Source organism: Stegostoma tigrinum, chromosome 9 (assembly GCF_030684315.1).
Source record: "Stegostoma tigrinum isolate sSteTig4 chromosome 9, sSteTig4.hap1, whole genome shotgun sequence".
Taxonomy (NCBI): domain Eukaryota; kingdom Metazoa; phylum Chordata; class Chondrichthyes; order Orectolobiformes; family Stegostomatidae; genus Stegostoma; species Stegostoma tigrinum.
Window position 1 is genome coordinate 51,063,899 of NC_081362.1, and position 17,936 is coordinate 51,081,834.

Here is a 17,936-nt window from a genome sequence, read left to right on the forward strand (position 1 = left end):
CAAACAGTCTGGGTTCTGTGATAATGGGAACTGCAGATGCTGGAGAATCCAAGATAATAAAATGTGAGGCTGGATGAGCACAGCAGGCCCAGCAGCATCTCAGGAGCACAAAAGCTGACGTTTCGGGCCTAGGCCCTTCATCAGAGAGGGGGATGGGGTGAGGGTTCTGGAATAAATAGGGAGAGAGGGGGAAGCGGACCGAAGATGGAGAGAAAAGAAGATAGGTGGAGAGAGTATAGGTGGGGAGGTAGGGAGGGGTAGGTCAGTCCAGGGAAGACGGACAGGTCCCGTGTAACCGCAGGAAATGCTACGCTTGTCTCCACACCTCCTCCCTCACCCCTATCCCAGGCCCCAAGATGACATTCCACATTAAGCAGAGGTTCACCTGCACATCTGCCAATGTGGTATTGCATCCACTGTACCCGGTGTGGCTTCCTCTACATTGTGGAAACCCAGCGGAGGCTTGGGGACCGCTTTGCGGAACACCTCCGCTCGGTTCGCAACAAACAACTGCACCTCCCAGTCGCAAACCATTTCCACTCCCCCTCCCATTCTTTAGATGACATGTCCATCATGGGCCTCCTGCAGTGCCACAATGATGCCACCCGAAGGTTGCAGGAACAGCAACTCATATTCCGCTTGGGAACCCTGCAGCCTAATGGTATCAATGTGGACTTCACCAGCTTCAAAATCTCCCCTTCCCCCACCGCATCCCTAAACCAGCCCAGTTCGTCCCCTCCCCCCACTGCACCACACAACCAGCCCAGCTCTTCCCCTCCACCCACTGCATCCCAAAACCAGTCCAACCTGTCTCTCCCTCCCTAACCTGTTCTTCCTCTCACCCATCCCTTCCTCCCACCCCAAGCCTCACCTCCATCTCCTACCTACTAACCTCATCCCACCTCCTTGACCTGTCCGTCTTCCCTGGACTGACCTATCCCCTCCCTACCTCCCCACCTATACGCTCTCCACCTATCTTCTTTTCTCTCCATCTTCGGTCCGCCTTCCCCTCTCTCCCTATTTATTCCAGAACCCTCACCCCATCCCCTTCTCTGATGAAGGGTCTAGGCCCGAAACGTCAGCTTTTGTGCTCCTGAGATGCTGCTGGGCCTGCTGTGTTCATCCAGCCTCACATTTTATTAGTCTGGGTTCTGTGTTGGCTGATGTTACTCTATATTACAACACAATTGACTGACTTAAAACACCACACTAACACTATGACACACAGAGAATGATAAAAGGTGAGACGGGTATATACCCGCTCAGTGTCATATGACTGTCTTAACTGCACTGGTACCTATGCCATAATGCAACAAAGATCATATCTCCACCAAAAGACCTGGGCATATCTCAAAACATTGCCCAGGTTTTTCTGCCTGCTGTTTTGTAATCTTACCATTCTAGCTCTTCCTAAGTCAATGTGGCCCCAATGTTTTAAGTATAATTGACACCAAACCTGTTTTCATTGCACTTAGCCCAATTTCTGCTTAACTCTTCAAACTAAAAGTTGTATTTTAATACACATGACCTATGTTCACAACACCATTCAGAGTATACATTTCCATGTTTCCTTCCTTGCTTAACGCTGGGCTGGAATAATCCCGCTAAGTTTAAGAATCTCATTGTAAGGCTGAATCGTGGGTCAGACCAAGGCACGATGTGGAAAATGGTCACTCAATGTGATTTCCCATGGAATGACCCATTAATGACCAACGGGGGCTTTCAAATTATGATTTATACTCACAATATTTATCTGGAATTGTGTAAATTTATAACTTGAGGGCTGTGGATGTCTGGAACTGACTGTTTGAAAGGGTGGTAAGGGCTTGAACTATCACAACATTTAATAAATACTTAGACAAACACTTGAAGTACAATAGAATACAAGACTCCGGGCCATTTGCTAGAAAATGGGATTGGAATTAACAGATGCTTAATGACTGGCATGGACACAATGGGTAGAAGGGTCTCTTTCTTGTGCTGTACTAGCTCTGTGAATTTTGTGACTATTGCTTAGGGAACAGGCTGTTTTTAGATGTGGTAATGTATAATGAGACATGATTAATTAATTATTTCATAATGAAAGATCTTCTAGGTAAGAGTGATTATAACATGATAGGATTTCACATTCAGTTTTATGGTGAGAAAGGAGCTTCTGAAATTTAAAATATTTAATTAAATAACTGCAAATACAGGATCATGATGACAGAGTCAACTACAGGGAAATGAAAAAAAGATTAAAAAGTTGGATAGGGAGAAGCAATAAAATGGACAAATGGATTAAGAAGTGAGATGGTGGATAAGCAGAGGAAGATATTTGAGGAGGTATTTTATAACTCAACAAAGACCTATTCCACTGATGAAAAGAAATACTCCACATGAAGGGTTCACCCGTTCATGGCTAATGATGGAAGTCTCAGATATGGTATCAAAATTAGATGAAGTCCAAATACTTGACAAAATTTTCAAAAGCCAGGAAGGATGGTGATAAAATGGAGATAAATAAATGAGAGAAAAATCACAAGAAATATAGAAGTAACAGCATCACTGAAGATACTAAAAGTAAAAGGAAGCTAAAGCAAGCATTGACCAATTAGAGGATGAAACTGGAGAAATAGTAATAAGGAGGAAGGAAATAGCAGAAACTTTGAATAAACATTTTCTATCTGTCCTCACGGTGGAAAACACAAAGGAAAATCTGCCTAGCAATTAAAAATCAAGTAAAGGGGAAGGAGGATCTTAAAACAATGACAATAACTGGAAAAAAAGGAAAGCTATTGCAGTTTGATTATTCTCCTGAATCTAAAATGACTTGTATCTTAAGGTCTTAACAGAGCTCACTGTAGGGGTAATAGACACATGGGTGGGAATTTTCCAAAATTCCTTAGTTTCTGGAAATATCGCAACTTCCGAAAAATGTAAATGAGATTGCTTTACTCAAAAAAGGAGAGAGTTAAAAGCTGAAAACTGTAAATAATCTAGTTTAATGTGTCATTGGAAACCTTTTAGAATCCATTAGTAAGATACTTTGAGCAGGACAAGCAGAAAATCATAGCACAGTCAAGTTGGGGTGACATAGTTTTGTGTAAGAGAAATTGTGTTTAATGCTTATTAGTTTATTTTTAAGAAAGGTAACAGGCAAGGTGAATCAAGAAGAACTTGTAGATTTAATACATTTGTATTTTCAAAAGTCATGTAGTAATGTGCCACATAATAAATACTGCACAATACCTATGAACATTTATGGTGTGGGGGTGGAATATCAGTATGAATAGATGATTGGGTATGAAAGAGGGAACAGAGAGTCAGGAAAAATGAATGATATTCAATTTGGCAAACTGTAACCATTGGAGTGCTAAAAGATCAGTATTTACAATCCATATTCGTCATTTGTATGAAGGTGCTGACTGTATTGTAAGCAAATTTGAAGACAGTACATAGGTAGGAAAGCGAGTTGTGAGGACGATGCAAAGTGTCCATGATAAGATATAGTTTGAGTGCATCAACGAAACTTTGGCAAATGGCGAATAATATTGGAAAATATGGTGTTCTTCACTTTGCCAGGAATAATAGAAAAGCAGAATATTAGTTAAATGGGGATACATGGCAGAATGCCACAGCACAAGAGATCTGTGTCCTTGTATCTGAATCAGAAAGTTAATAAGTAGGCACAGGACGTAATTAGGAAGGAAAATGGAAAGTTGACCTTTATTGCAAGAAGTATAAAATTACTGAAGTTTTGCTCCACCAAACAGCGGTGTGACGGTGATAACAAGGTGTAGAGCTGGATGAACACAGCATGCCAAGCAGCATCATAGGAGCAGGAAGGCTGAAGTTACGGGCGCAGGGTCTAGGCCCGAAACATCAGCCTTCCTGCTCCTATGATGCTGCTTGGCCTGCTGTCTTCATCCAGCTCTACACCTTGTTATCTCGGATTCTCCAGCATCTGCAGTTCCTATTATCTGTGGTGAGACGGTGTCCAGAGTAGGGTCAAGTTTTGTGAACATTCAACATACGAGCAATGAGCAAAAGTAAGCCACTCAGTCCTTCAAGCCTTTTCCAGTATTTTATAAGCTCATAGATGATCTGATTTTAACCTCAACTCTACATTCCTGTGTATCTCCAATAATATTTTACCGCCCTAAATTCAGGAACCTATCTACTCAAAGATACTGAGAGTCTGCATTCACTACCATTATAAGTAGTAATACAACCAAAACACTGTTCACAATGGGTGTTGAAGTACCCCAAGCAGAGGACATTCAAAAGATATGCGCAGTGATTATTTGCATAGCACCCAAAATATAGTCACAACAGTCTCTCTCTCATCATCCAAGGTATTCAGATATATAAGAAAAGAATGGCTGATAGAGATGTAATAGAAGATTGTTTAAACTGGCGGAAGTCAGGAATACACTGTTTCTCCAAAAGGGTGGTCTGAATATTCCAAGCCTGAAGATTTTCTTTTCAGTCCTCTGAAGGAACAATGGATGTTACAGGATTCAAGTAGATTTCATAATGATACTTCAGTAATGGCGGGTTTCTGACACAAACCTTTTCAGTCAAAACTGTGTTGGAACTTCAGCAGGGAGAAGTGTCATATTGCAGGAAATCAGGACAGGGCTTTGCTGAGTAAAGTGTCACACCTTCGAGGTGCGGTGCACAGACTGACAGGTCCTAGACCCTTGTGGATAAAGGGTATTTTGCATCACAGTCCCATTTTTGTCACGTGACGACTTTACGCAAATTATTTAATGACGAAAGTAATTGTCACAAAATTGGTGAATGTAAGGCAGGTATTCGCACCTTCTTGCTGTAAAAATAATTGCTTCACATCCCACTTTATTAGATCACAAATTTACAGATGCTAAGTCTAGGATGACCGTAGTATTTGAGTTTCTATAAATAAGCAGAAAATAGTAACTGCTAATTCCATAACTGATCTGATGTATCTTGATATCCTTTCAATAGAAGGCCCAAAAAGCCACTTACATTTTAATTACTTTCCAGAGGCATGTTTAGGCATGAGTCCATCCCTGACTGAACAGGACCCATACAAAAGTTATCTGACCTTTGATAATCAATTTTGTCAAGGTAAATTATCCAAAGTCCATTCATAGAATCATGGCCTTTGGCCCACCGCCATGTCTATGCTGACCAACATACACCAAACTACACTAAACCTCAGTTCTGAGGAAGGGTCACCGGACCCGAAACATTAACTCTGATGTTTTCTTCTCAGATGCTGCCAGACCTATTGAGCTTTTCCAGCAACTTCTGTTTTTGTTCCAAACTGCACTAACCCCATTTACCTCCTCTTGGCCCATACCTATTATGCCTTGGCATTTTAAGTGTTCATCCAGATATTGTGACAGTAACTGCCTCTACCACCCTGTCAAGCCCTCTGGGTGAGAAAGCCTTTCCACAGATCTCTTCTAAACTACTTCCTCCTCACCTTAAACTTATGCCCTCTGGTCTGAAACACACCTGCCGTGGGAAAAGATACTCACAATCCACCCTATCTTTGCCTCTCGCAATTTTGTATTCCTCAATCAGATCCCCCTCAGCCTCCTCTGCTCCATCAAAAACAAACATCCTGGTGAATTTCCTCTGCCCTGTCCAGTGCAATCACATCCTTCCGATACTGTGTCAACAGGAACTGCACACAGTTCTCCATCTGTGGCCCAACCAATGCTGTGTAAGCTTCTAAAAAGACTTCCTTGCTGCCATTCTACATGGAGGCAAATGAAGGCAAGCATTCTGTATAGCCTTCTTTAACACCTGTCTACCTGCGCTGACACCTTCAGTGATCTGTGGAGTTGTACACCGAGGTCCCCTTTGTGATGAATACATTTTTTAAAATTAGCATATATAAAACATGGGCACTAATAGAGTTTTACAATTTTATTCATTTGTAATTAGAAGTTAAATATCCTATCACTGGGATCAGATGTTAAATTTTCCAATAATTGAATTGAATGTGCAGTGAGGTATCTGAAAATAAAGAAAAGGGAAAACTAGTTTAAAACCAAAACACACAAACATATATACACACGTACAAACAAAGCAGGAGCAGAAGTAGAACATTTAGCCTGTGAAATGAGCTCCACAATTTAAAAAAAAAGATAATGGCTAATCTATTTGTTGCCTCAACTTCATATTCTTGCCAACGTCTGATAACCATTGATTCCCTCGTTATTCAAGAATCTGAGCATCTCTGCCTGAAAAGTATTGATTGACTCTTTGTCTACTATGGGAAGAGAGTTCCAAACGATCTTAATGTCTGAGTGAAACTGTTGCTCTGTGTCTCCATTTAAAATGGAAGAACCTTTTTTTTTCAACTGTGTCCCCAGTTCTAGTCTCTCCCACAAAAGGCAACACCTTTTTAGTGTCACACTTCATAATTTAACTGTCTCTCTCCATGTTTGTACAAAATGCTGCTTTTCTGTTCTTCTTGTCAAGGTGGACGAGTTCACACATTTCCCATTCTATGTTCTTTTTGCCTAACATTTTCCCACTGCTTAATCTATGACTATCCTATGGTAGAATCCTTATATTTCCTTCATAAATTATGATTCTACCTATTTTTGTGTCATCAACAAACTTAACAACTACACATTCAGATCCCTAAATCCAAGCAATTGCCATAAATTATGAATAATTGAGGTCCCAGCATTGATTCCTATGGCACTCCATTCATTCATCTTGCTGCATTGAAATGACTCATTTATGATCCAGCCTCTTAACTAACCTAGTATCAGAGATAATGGGAACTGCAGATGCTGGAGAGTTCCAAGATAATAAAATGTGAGGCTGGATGAACACAGCAGGCCAAGCAGCTCTCTGATGAAGGGTCTAGGCCCAAAACGTCAGCTTTTGTGCTCCTGAGATGCTGCTTGGCCTGCTGTGTTCATCCAGCCTCACATTTTATTATCTTAACTAACCTATCCTCTTTTCAACCTGATATATTGCCCCTACACCATGAGCTCTTAGTTTCATTTGTAACCTTTGATGTATGCCTTTTAAAATGCCATCTGAAAATCTAAATATGCTGCTGATCAACACTGTTGCTTCTAAAAGACTTCATAAATTGGTCAAAAAGGATTTGTCTTTCACAAAATCATGGTGACTACTTTTGAGATTTTCGAAGGCGAAATTTTACAGGGGTCTCAGCAATGTGAGCCAATGCCAAAATGTAAGGCGGAATTGCATGACTAGTGTGACAAGGCCCATCTCAATATTAGGAATAACCCATGCTTTTCGCAACTGGTCTGATGAAATTCTCACCAAGCAGCAATGGTTTACCAATTGCAGGTGATCATTTATTGTCAAACACCTTGGTAACAAATGTGAAGTGATGCATTTTGGGAGGCAAATCCAGGAGGACAGTTTCACGGATCTTTAGAGAATCTTGGGATGTAAGTCCGTAGTTCCCTGTAAGTGGCAAGGTGGCAAAGAAGTTTCTCAGCATGCCTGCCATCATTGTTTGGGGCATAAAGTATAAAAATTGGCAACTCATTTTGCATTTATCTAAGACTTTAGTTAGGTCACATTTGAAGTATTATGTGCAGCTCCGGCTGCCATACTGTAAGAAGGGTGCAGAGGGTTTGAAAAGGGTACAAAAGAGGCTTCCTGGGATGTTGCCTGGATTGGAGTGTACTAGTTATAAAGGAGAGTTTGGACAAACTTGGAATGTTTTCACTAGAGCATTGGAGACTGAGCGGCTGATAGAAGTAAGTAAAATTATGAAACGTGGACAGAGTGGATAGTTAGAGTCTTTTTTCTTGGATGAAAATGCCAACTTCTGGGGCACAGTTGGAGGGGGAGAAGGGAGTGCATCAATTTAAGGTGAGAGGGGCAAGTTTAAAGGAGATGTGTGAGACAAGGCTATTGCACAGAGAATGGTAGGTCCTGTAATACACTGCCAGGGGGTGGTAGAAGCTGATACAACAGCAATGTTTATAAGGCAGTTAGACAGACACATAAACAGGCAGGGAGTAAAGGGTTATGAACCATATGCAAGTAGATGGGTTAGATTAGATTGGCAACGTAGTCAGTGCAGACATGGTGGGCCGAAGGGCTTATTCCAATGCTCTGCACTTCCGTTCTGCATTTCAGGATGTGCCAGCGACTAACATTTTAATGCTGCAGGAAGGATACCGTGCTCTCAAGAACGCAAACCCAGCTCAATGGCCTGACCAGGCAGCACCTTTCCGGTGTTCGCTTGCTCTCCAAGCACTCAGCCACTCCATAGCCACCCAGATGCTCACAGATACCTGCCTTGGATTGCCTTATCGTGCCTTTTTCTGCTTTGACCTCTCAGCCAGAAACACCAGGTTCATAGTGCTGCTGTCTTGGCCATGCCATTTAGCATAGATACAAAGGCAGGAAGCTTCCAACATTGTTAGTAGGCTTCAGTTAAGTCAAGGAGACCGCATTTGCTCAGGGATTTCTGACACAGTATGTTAAGGGCAGCTTCTGATACTAGTCCAGGGCTCACTTAGGGCAGTGAGAGTTATCATCCTCTCCTCACACTACCTGTCTTGAGTCTTTCTGCTCTGTTGTGGACTGTTTTCCTCATAGGAAAGAGAGAAGCATGTTTTAAAGGAAATGAAAGTTGGTTAGCACAGCTATTACTGTTGGTGCAGGTGAGGTTTCCTAAGTAAATAGCTAAGCAAAGCAGAGGGCAAGAAGGATTAATGGTGTCAGTGGCTGGGATATGTGACAGCGAATGGGGAAGATGTAGCAGACAGTGGTGAAAATGGTAGACCATTAGGCTTGGTTGGATCTGGGTACGGTAGCAAAGTTAGAATGAGTTTAAGGTATCAGAGAGAAGATAGTGAAGCCAAGTCCACTGGAGTAGAAATGGAAATTGAATCTTTTTCCTACAGTGCTGATGATTCCTCCAGATATCTGAGTCTGCTTTAACTCTGGTGGCAATAATGCTAACATGGTCTGGTGTTATGGTCACACTGCTGGTCCTGGGGGAGGAGGAAATTCCGCTTTGTCGCTGTCCCATCTGATTGGACCTCCAAGATTCTCTTTATAAAGGGCAATGCTGAGTTGTCCCTGTCTGCCATGGATTCTAGAAATATCAGGAACCGAGCAGAGTAGCTTTAGACTGACAATGCTTGTCCAGGTGCCCAGTGAGCTTTGAAATTTGAACTAAGTGGAAAGGATACTGGGTGACAAGATATTCCAGGAGTGGTCCAGGAGTGTAAGATAGGGTGGAAATCAGTTGTGAGAGGATTTTAATTAACTGGTTTTTTTTTAATATGACATTAGACAACGGTTACATGGTCATGATTAGACTAGTTTTTCATTCCAATTGTTTTTTCTATTGTATTGCAATTCGACCATCTATTGCAGTGGGATTTGAACCAATGCTCACAGAACATAGTCTGAGGCTTATGGATCACTAATCCAGTGACGTTACCACTACGAAAGAAAGGTGGGGCCATTAATTTATAAGGCAAGTTTAGTATGATACCTCGAGAGAATATACCAGGCTACATGAGTGAATCCCTTCAACAAGCCCTTCACAATTCACACTTAATTGAAAGAAATTCAGCTCTAATTGTCCTACTATAATCTCCAAAATAATAGAATAATTGAATTTAGTGTATTTAGTGAATTCAGATAGCAGCTATTCTTGATTCTGCCATTCACACATTGTCTAGATCTATCTCTTGTTTCATTTGTCCTATTAATATTCTCTTTGACTCTGGACCATCACTTCCTTTGTAGTGATAACATCATTAGACTACCAATTTATAATTCCCAAACTAGCATTCTGAGAATTTGAGTTTACATCTCACCATGGCCAATATTGAAATTTGAAATCATTTTAAAAATTGGAATTAAAAACTAGTTTCATTGTGACTACATAACCATTATGAATTGACATTTAAAAAACACCTATCAAATTTACTAATCTTATTTAGGGAAGGAAATCTACCATCTTTACCCAGCCTGACCCACATGTGACCCTAGACCCACAGCAATATGATAAAACAAAGAATTGTGGATTCAGGAAACCTGGAACAAAGACAGAAATTGCTGGAGAAACTCTGCAGGTTGACCATTCTGAAGAAGGGTAACCGAACTTGAAATGTTAACTTTGTTTTCTTTGCACAGATGCTGCCAGGCGCGGAGAATTTCACCAGCAATTTCTGTTTCTGCAACCACAGAAGTCTCATTTGCCTTCTGATGGAAGTTAATGAGCAACTCAGTTCAAAGGCTGTTAGCATTGCACAACAAATGCCAGGCTTGCTGATGATGCTCACATCCATGCAGACCAAAAGAAAATAAACATTTATTCTCTCCTGTCATTTTCCTTTCTGTTTTATTACACCCTACCTGCTTGAGGCTGTTTCAAAACTGTCACATGTTTAACTTTTCCAACTTGTGATGAAAAGTAATTGGCCTGAAGCATTAAATCTGCTTTTTCAGCCACCAAAGCTGACTGACCCTCTGAGTACTTTAAATATTTTCTATTTCTATTTTAGAACTCCATGAATTCACAGAATACTAATTTCTTTTTGTTGCTGTCCATGAGTGTTTCATTTTCATATCCTCAGCAAATGATGAAATTATAAATCTCTACAAATGATATCAATATGTCAGTCGTTCATTCAAGACCCAGTTAGTTATCTCCAGTGACAGTGATTATCAAATCCTAATGTGAAAGCCATCCACTTCAGCCAAAACTATACAACAGGATTCCTTATTACAATCAATTAAATTGTTAATGTTGAAAGAACATCAATGGCAATTTATAATATATTAAGGATGTGGAGACGTGTTAATGTTCACCGAAACATAAAATTTTAAAAAGCGATGATTATTTTCTTTGTGCCAACGTTTTGGTATAATAAATTGTTGACTTGTCCATAAAACCACAGAATCATACAGTATTGACAGAGTAATGTAGTCAGTCATAGCAGCACTGACTTTCTGAGAGACCCATCAATTTTCATCCTACTTCCCACTGTTTGTTCATATTGTAGGCTCCTCTCCTCAACTATCTTTCCAACTCCCTTTTAAAATAATTATGGAATCAATTGCCATCAGCTTTTCAGGTAGCGTGTTATAAATTCCAAATGAATATTATTGAATACAATTACAGTGAAAACCATTCTCCGCTTTTCTGTTGTAATTCCTTTACCAATGAGTCAGGGTCCTTTGGTTATTGATCTACTTGCCAGAGGAATAACCTTTCTCGACTCACTCCATAAAATCTTCTCATCACCCCGGAAAAAAATTATTCAGTCAACTCATAATCATCCCTGCCCTCATTATAACCAAATTCTATCAAATAAATAAACAGAAAGAACTGGAGCTGTTGGAAATTTGAATCAAAAACAGAGTGCTTAAGAAACACTGCAGATCTGGCAGTATCTGTAGAGAGAAAAAAAGTTAGCATTTCGGGTCCAGTGTCCAGGGTCGAAACATTATCCAAATTCTCTCTCCTTGGTCAATCTCCCTTGTGTCCTTTCAAAGGCCTGTCCATCTTTCCCATGGTTCTTGCCCAGAATTGTTGGTGAAATCTGAAATAACTGCACAGAGGCTGGTTTCCCATCACCAAGTCACCCTTTATTTACTTGTGTACAGTACACTGGCTGAATTACTACCAGATGTTAATGTGCTTTTTTCATATAATACGTAAGGAAATTGTGAAGGATCCACTTTAAAAAACATGACATAACAAATACACTTTTTATATTACTAAAGAGAGACAATAGCCTAGTAGCATTGCTGCTAGACCATTAATCCAGTAACTCAGCTAATGTTCTGGGGACCCAGGTTCAAATCCTGCCATGGCAGATGATGGAATGTGAATTTGATACAAATGCTGGAATTAAGAGTCTAATGATGACCGCAAATTCATTGTCAATTATTGGAAAAACCTATCTGGTTCACTAACGTACTTTTGGGAAGGAATTGTGTCATCCTTACTGGGACTGGCCTACCTATAACCCGACTCACAGCAATGTGGTTGACTCTGACCTGCCCTCTGGACAATTAGGATGGGCAATAAATGCTGGCCAAGCCAGAAATATTCAAATCCCGTGAATGAATAAAAAAACATACAGGACAAGTAATCCAGGGTAAGAAGTTCTCCTGTCTCTGTCATGTTGATTTAAAAAGAAAGATTATGTAAAAAAAAGTCTTCAAAATCTGCAAAAATTGTGCGGGTTCTGTATCAATATAACCTACAGGAGCTTAATTTTAGAGGTAACAAATTTATTTCATCTCTTTCCTTTAGATATCCAAAGACATGTTACATGGCAAAGTAATTGAATTCTTTTTTCAGGCTTCAGGCTGTTTTGTAACCATTACACAGAAGGTGGGTGAAAGTGATTTGGGGTGACCCGTAATACCCTTTTTCCAGGAATTACTTACCTAGCTCAATCCCCTGGGGACAAATTCAGGTAGCTACTGTAAGTTTAGATCCTGTCATGCTTTCAAAGTCTGTTAGCGTACAAGCATGGTTTCATTTTCAAGGAGATCAGACTCTATTTATTTATCGCCTGAAGTCTCCATCTCCAAAACTGTTGATATGGAAGCTTTATACAAGCAAACTACTGCTATTTGTGGGATATCTGAAATAACAGCAGAACATACTGGAAATATTCAGCTGGTGAGGCAGCATATAAGGACAGAAACAATTAATGGGACTACCTTTGTCCATTTCCAAATAATGAATACTGGCAAGGGAGTTTCATGGCATCCAGTCTACCATAGCCCAGACTGACTTTTCTCATACATATCTTCTTTTTTTTCATCTCACCAATTATTCACCTGAGCTGTTGGGAGTGTTTTATTTTGAGATCCTTCTGATAAGCAGAAGTGAGCGACTAACTTATGTGCCTCTCAAGCCATATTTAATACCACCGCAGATGTTGCCAGCCAGGAACTACTTTTCAAAATACAATGTTCGATTCTAAAAATGTCACAGAGGAAAGGCAAGCTCTTCCAGGACAGGGCTCTGCAGGTGCTTATGGATGGGACAGTAGAGAAGAAGGCAGTCCATTTTCCTGCTGACCGCCTTAGAAAAAAACATACCAATGCATCCAGCCAACCTGAAAAAATGTTTCAACGCCGCTCAGTGCTGTGTTCCACATCAAAGGGAGTGCCCACCAATGTCACAAGGTGGTCTCTGACTTTCTGCAGTCTGCAAAGGTAACAACTATCTCACAGCAAACTCGGCCACAGCACACATATCTCACCAAGGCTCATGGACTTTAGCTGTCACTGTTGCATTGATCATGTCTGTTCAAAGACACACCCACCTCATTCTCACAAGCAACTGTTCCTTCTCGCTGTCTATGCTTCCTAGCCATTTATAGAAGACATCTCACCTCCTTTCCTGTTCATACATAGCCACAAACTGCTGCTGTTTGCACTTTTAATTCCTAAACTGTTTACACTTGTTCTGCTGGACTGACAGTGATCAAACCCCCATAGTGTCATCTGATGAGCCCTTTGCTGCAGTATCAATTAATGGACTGCAACTTCCGTTCACGCAACTAGGGACTGTTCCACTCTGACTTGTATATGTTGCCATGCGGTTGAAGAGCACATAAGCTGTTATCATTTGTCGCAACTCTGCCATTAGTGTATCAGATCTCCTGTCTGACTGACAGACTGACTGTTTACTGACCCACAATCACAAGCTGCCAACATGATCTACAGAACTATAAAGCAAGCTATACCACAGACCCAGGCAGGCTGTTAACTCAATGTTAAAATCAGTATGCACTGAGAGAAAAAAACATGAAGTAGGCAAGGATTGGTAACATCCAAGTAAACCCTAATGTGAGTCAGTGCTAAGCAAGGGAAGAGCCATAAGATGCATATACAAGATGCAAAAGCATCCTACGCACAGACAAGAGATGAGTGGCAGTTCCTACTTAAAAAGTGACCTGATTGAAGTGTCTGTCCACTCCAAAATTAAGCGCTTACGTCCTGAGATAACGTCTGAATTGATTAAAGAGCAGGCATCATGACACAGAAACTGGTGGCATGTCACTGTGAGGTTAAGTGGACAAACACTCAACCATGAGCCTTGGTGAGATATGTGTGCTGTGGCCGAGTTTGCTGTGAGGTAGTTGCTGGTGGCTATTGTGCATCCAAGAACATTTTGAGTAAGAAGCAATGATGTAATGGCTGAGATAGATATTCAAAGTGCTGCAGTCACCAGATATTCACTCTGTTTTTCCTGCCGTGAAAAAGCGTGCCTCGTTTCTCAACTGTGAAGATAATTGGAAGTGGGCTGTAAATAGAATGAGTCACTCTTTAACTTAATGTAAATACATGGAAATAAGATTGTTGCCACTCAAGGACAACATTCTGAAGTTATCATTTGAGGCTTGAGGAGAAATTTGGGAAAACTTGCATAATAATGTCATTCTAGCCCCATGTAATCACTGCATTCAGCATCATTCTTGCCACACCAAAGAGGGGAGAATTCTATTCAATATTTTATGCCTTCATCAGAATAGATGAAATGAAGAAATATAACAGGTCTCAAATCTGTAAAAAACAGAGTTAGGATAGGAAGGGAAAAAGGAAGATCAATGATAAATTGGAGGGCAGGGGTGATAAATAATGTAACATTGCCTGATGCAAAAGCCAAAAGAGAATGGTAATGGTTATCATAGACAGATAATGCTTTTATTCAGGTGAGATGTCAATGGTTGAGGAGCAGTTATCTGAATGCCACTTGGAAAGATACAGAAAGAAACAAGGCAGCAAAAAATAAACAGGATAAGATGGAGACAGACATTATAGTCGAAAGTTGTTGAACTCAGTATTGATTTCAGAAGGTTATAGAGTACCAAGGCGAAAGTTGAGCTCCTGTTGTTTGAGCTACCACTGAGCTTCATTAGACCTCTGCAGCAGGAAATGGAGCTGAAGGTCAGAGAAGAAGCAGGGTAAAGAATCAAAATGGCACATGACTGGAATGTTGGGTTCATGCTTCCATCAGAATTGAGACAGGCCACAAAACAATAACCCAACTCTGTTTGATCTCCTGAATGTAGAGAAATCTACCGTGTGAACAGCAATGGCAGTATACCAACATTGAGAGAAGTAGAGGTATATTGCTGAAGCCCTTGGAAGAAGTGTTAGCTTTTTGGACATTGAGAAGTGAGGCAGTGAAAGGACTGGGATGGCAGTTTCTGTGCTTGAGTGGAAGGGGTTGCTTGGGATGAAAAAGGAGTGAATCACAGTATCACGGATGGAATGAATCCTGTGGAATAATTTACAAAAACTTTGGGGCCATAGAGAAACCTTGTGAAGATATCATGGAGATGCTCCTCGTTGGTTATTAATAGCACATAGTGGGATGAGTGAAGGAAAAAAGAGAAACATGTTGAGTGCTAGGCAGAAACCAGAAGACGGACCTCGTGGAAAGTACAGGGGAATTGAGTTTAAGAGCTGTGAGGTTATGCTGCAGCTCTATATAACTCTGATTAGACCACACTTGGAATGTTGTGTTCAATTCTGGCCCCCTCATTATGGGAAAGATGTGGAAGCTCTACAGAGGGTGCAGAGACGATTTACCAGGATGCTGCCCAGATTGGAGGACATGTCTTATGAGGAAAAGTTGAGGGAGCTAGGGCTTTTTTCATTGGAGCGAAGAAGGATGAGAGGTGATTTGACAGAGGTGTACAAGATGATGAGAGGCATAGATAGAGTGGATATTCAGAGACATTTTCCCAGGTGGAAATTACTGTTACAAGGGGCATAATTTTAAGGGGATTGGAGGAAGGTATATGGGAGATGTTAGAGGTAGGTTCTTCACACAGAGAGTGGTGGGCGTGTGGAATGCGCTGCCGACAGTGGTAGTGGAGTCAGACACTTCAGAGACTTTTAAGTAACTCTTGGATAGGCACATGGAGGAGAGTAAAATGTAGGGTATGCAGGGTAGTTTGATTTTAGTAGGATAATAGATTAGCACAACATCATGGGCCAAAAGGCTGTACTGTGCTGTACTGTTCTATGTTATATGTTCTGTGTACATATAACGATGTACATGGACTACTGACCAACATTAGGTGGTAGAATTCATGGAATAGCCATTCAATAATGTACGGGTAAAATTAAAGCCTAGTATATCACTGAATACAATGTATTGTACTATTTACTGAATATAATGTTATAAAGAACATCCAAGCCTGAAGATTATTCTTTACATGCCACCTCCTTGACCAATCTGTCTTGAATCCAAAGTCTTGATGTGGATGTGGCATAACAAAACACAAAAGGGAGAGGAAGACAAAATATGATGGCGGCATCACAGTGGAGTGACAAAGGATGACGCATTGAATACAGAAGTTGGTGGGTTGAAAGTTGGAGATAAAGGGAACAGTATTGAAAGGGAGGGAAAGGAATGATAAATGAAGTATGTGAGATGTATTTGACATGGTGAAGGGCCCTGTCAACCACACCATGCAAGAATCGCAAAGGTAAGGAAAAAGGAGAACATTTCTGATACACTAATGTGGAAGTTTGCATCTTTGGAACAGATAGATCAGAAATAGAAAAGCCAAACAGAGAATTTTTTTAACAGTTCATAAATGGTGGCACTATTAAAACATTAAAAAATCATCTATTTGGCAATAAGACTTTATACTGTAATATAGCATAGGAGTGAAACTGCATCTTTTCAAATTTTTGGTTTGTTTCTGCTTATCTGGTTCGGGTGCCAAAAATGATTAGATTCAGAGGAAGAATTTTTAACTTGAGTAGCAGATTGAAAGTTGTATAACACAGTCACAAAACATGCTCAAAAATGTTAATGGCTAATGTAATAGTGCCATGTGGTTTCACTTGGCTCAGGAATCATGTAGAACATGAGTGTAAGGGCTCTTGTGGCATAGTGGTCGTGTCTTTACCTCTGGGTTAGAAGGCCCTGGGTTAGTTAGTCCCAACTTCTCCACAGGGATATCAGAATGTGTCTGAACAGGTTGATGAAAAATATGTCTGGAACATGAGTTCCAATACTTGTTGAATCTATGATGATAAATCATACTGAAGGCTTATTTAAGCTTCAGCACCAGTGAAGTTTTCACAGATCGCTAACCATAACATTACGTAGCCACAAGAACTTACTAAAGTTGTTGTTGATGTTAATTGGTTATCTCAATCATATATGAGAATAAATAATAAGTAAAAAACCCATCTTTATGGCTTCATCAGCATTTTAACTCCTCTTATCAATACATTCTTGTTGCTGAGAAAACACTGAATGATATTGTTTTAGTTGGTAAAGAGAGTCGAGATGCAGCAAATATCTACGTGACTGACTAAAAAAATGTGGAATCAACTTTGGTCTTAAACAAAAAGTAGTACCTCAGACGAAGTGAGTGACCATATAATCAATTCCTAAATGAGAAGATATTAAAAGAACATTCAATTTCAAGATTTTTTTTTACTTTTCTCTCTAGGTACTATCACCATTAACAGCAAGCGTTCACCATACATGGCACATGGGGAGAGTGAAATTCTGGACCTGGATGATGACTTGTATTTAGGTGGACTACCTGAGAACAAAGCAGCTCTTATCTTCCCAACAGAAGTATGGACAGCTCTTCTCAACTATGGATATGTAGGATGTATCAGAGACTTGTTCATTGATGGCCAAAGCAAAGATATACGGAGGATGGCTGAAATCCAAAATGTGGCTGGAGTTAAACCTTCATGTGCAAAAGAAGGTCCAAAACAGTGCCTTAGTAATCCATGCCGAAACAATGGTGTTTGTAGAGAAGGCTGGAACAGGTACATTTGTGATTGCTCTGGAACTGGATTTCTTGGCAAATCTTGTGAGAGAGGTAAGCAGGACATTTGAACCACAATAACATGGGCTTTATTTGGTTCTTCTTACAAGAAAAAATCCGAATGCAAAAAATGAATGATATTTCCTTCTC

General features: G+C 40.4%; 1 protein-coding gene across 45 annotated transcripts in view; it reads left to right on the forward strand.

Annotated features, from left to right (window-relative positions):
• nrxn1a (neurexin 1a) overlaps window positions 1-17,936 on the forward strand; it is a 1,700,803-nt gene that overhangs the window by 826,570 nt on the left and 856,297 nt on the right. For all 45 annotated transcript variants that reach the window (XM_059648525.1, XM_059648528.1, XM_059648548.1 and 42 more), the window contains one exon: window positions 17,457-17,840. In XM_059648525.1, the coding sequence (XP_059504508.1) occupies window positions 17,457-17,840 (384 nt within the window). The remainder of the gene's footprint in view (window positions 1-17,456; window positions 17,841-17,936) is intronic.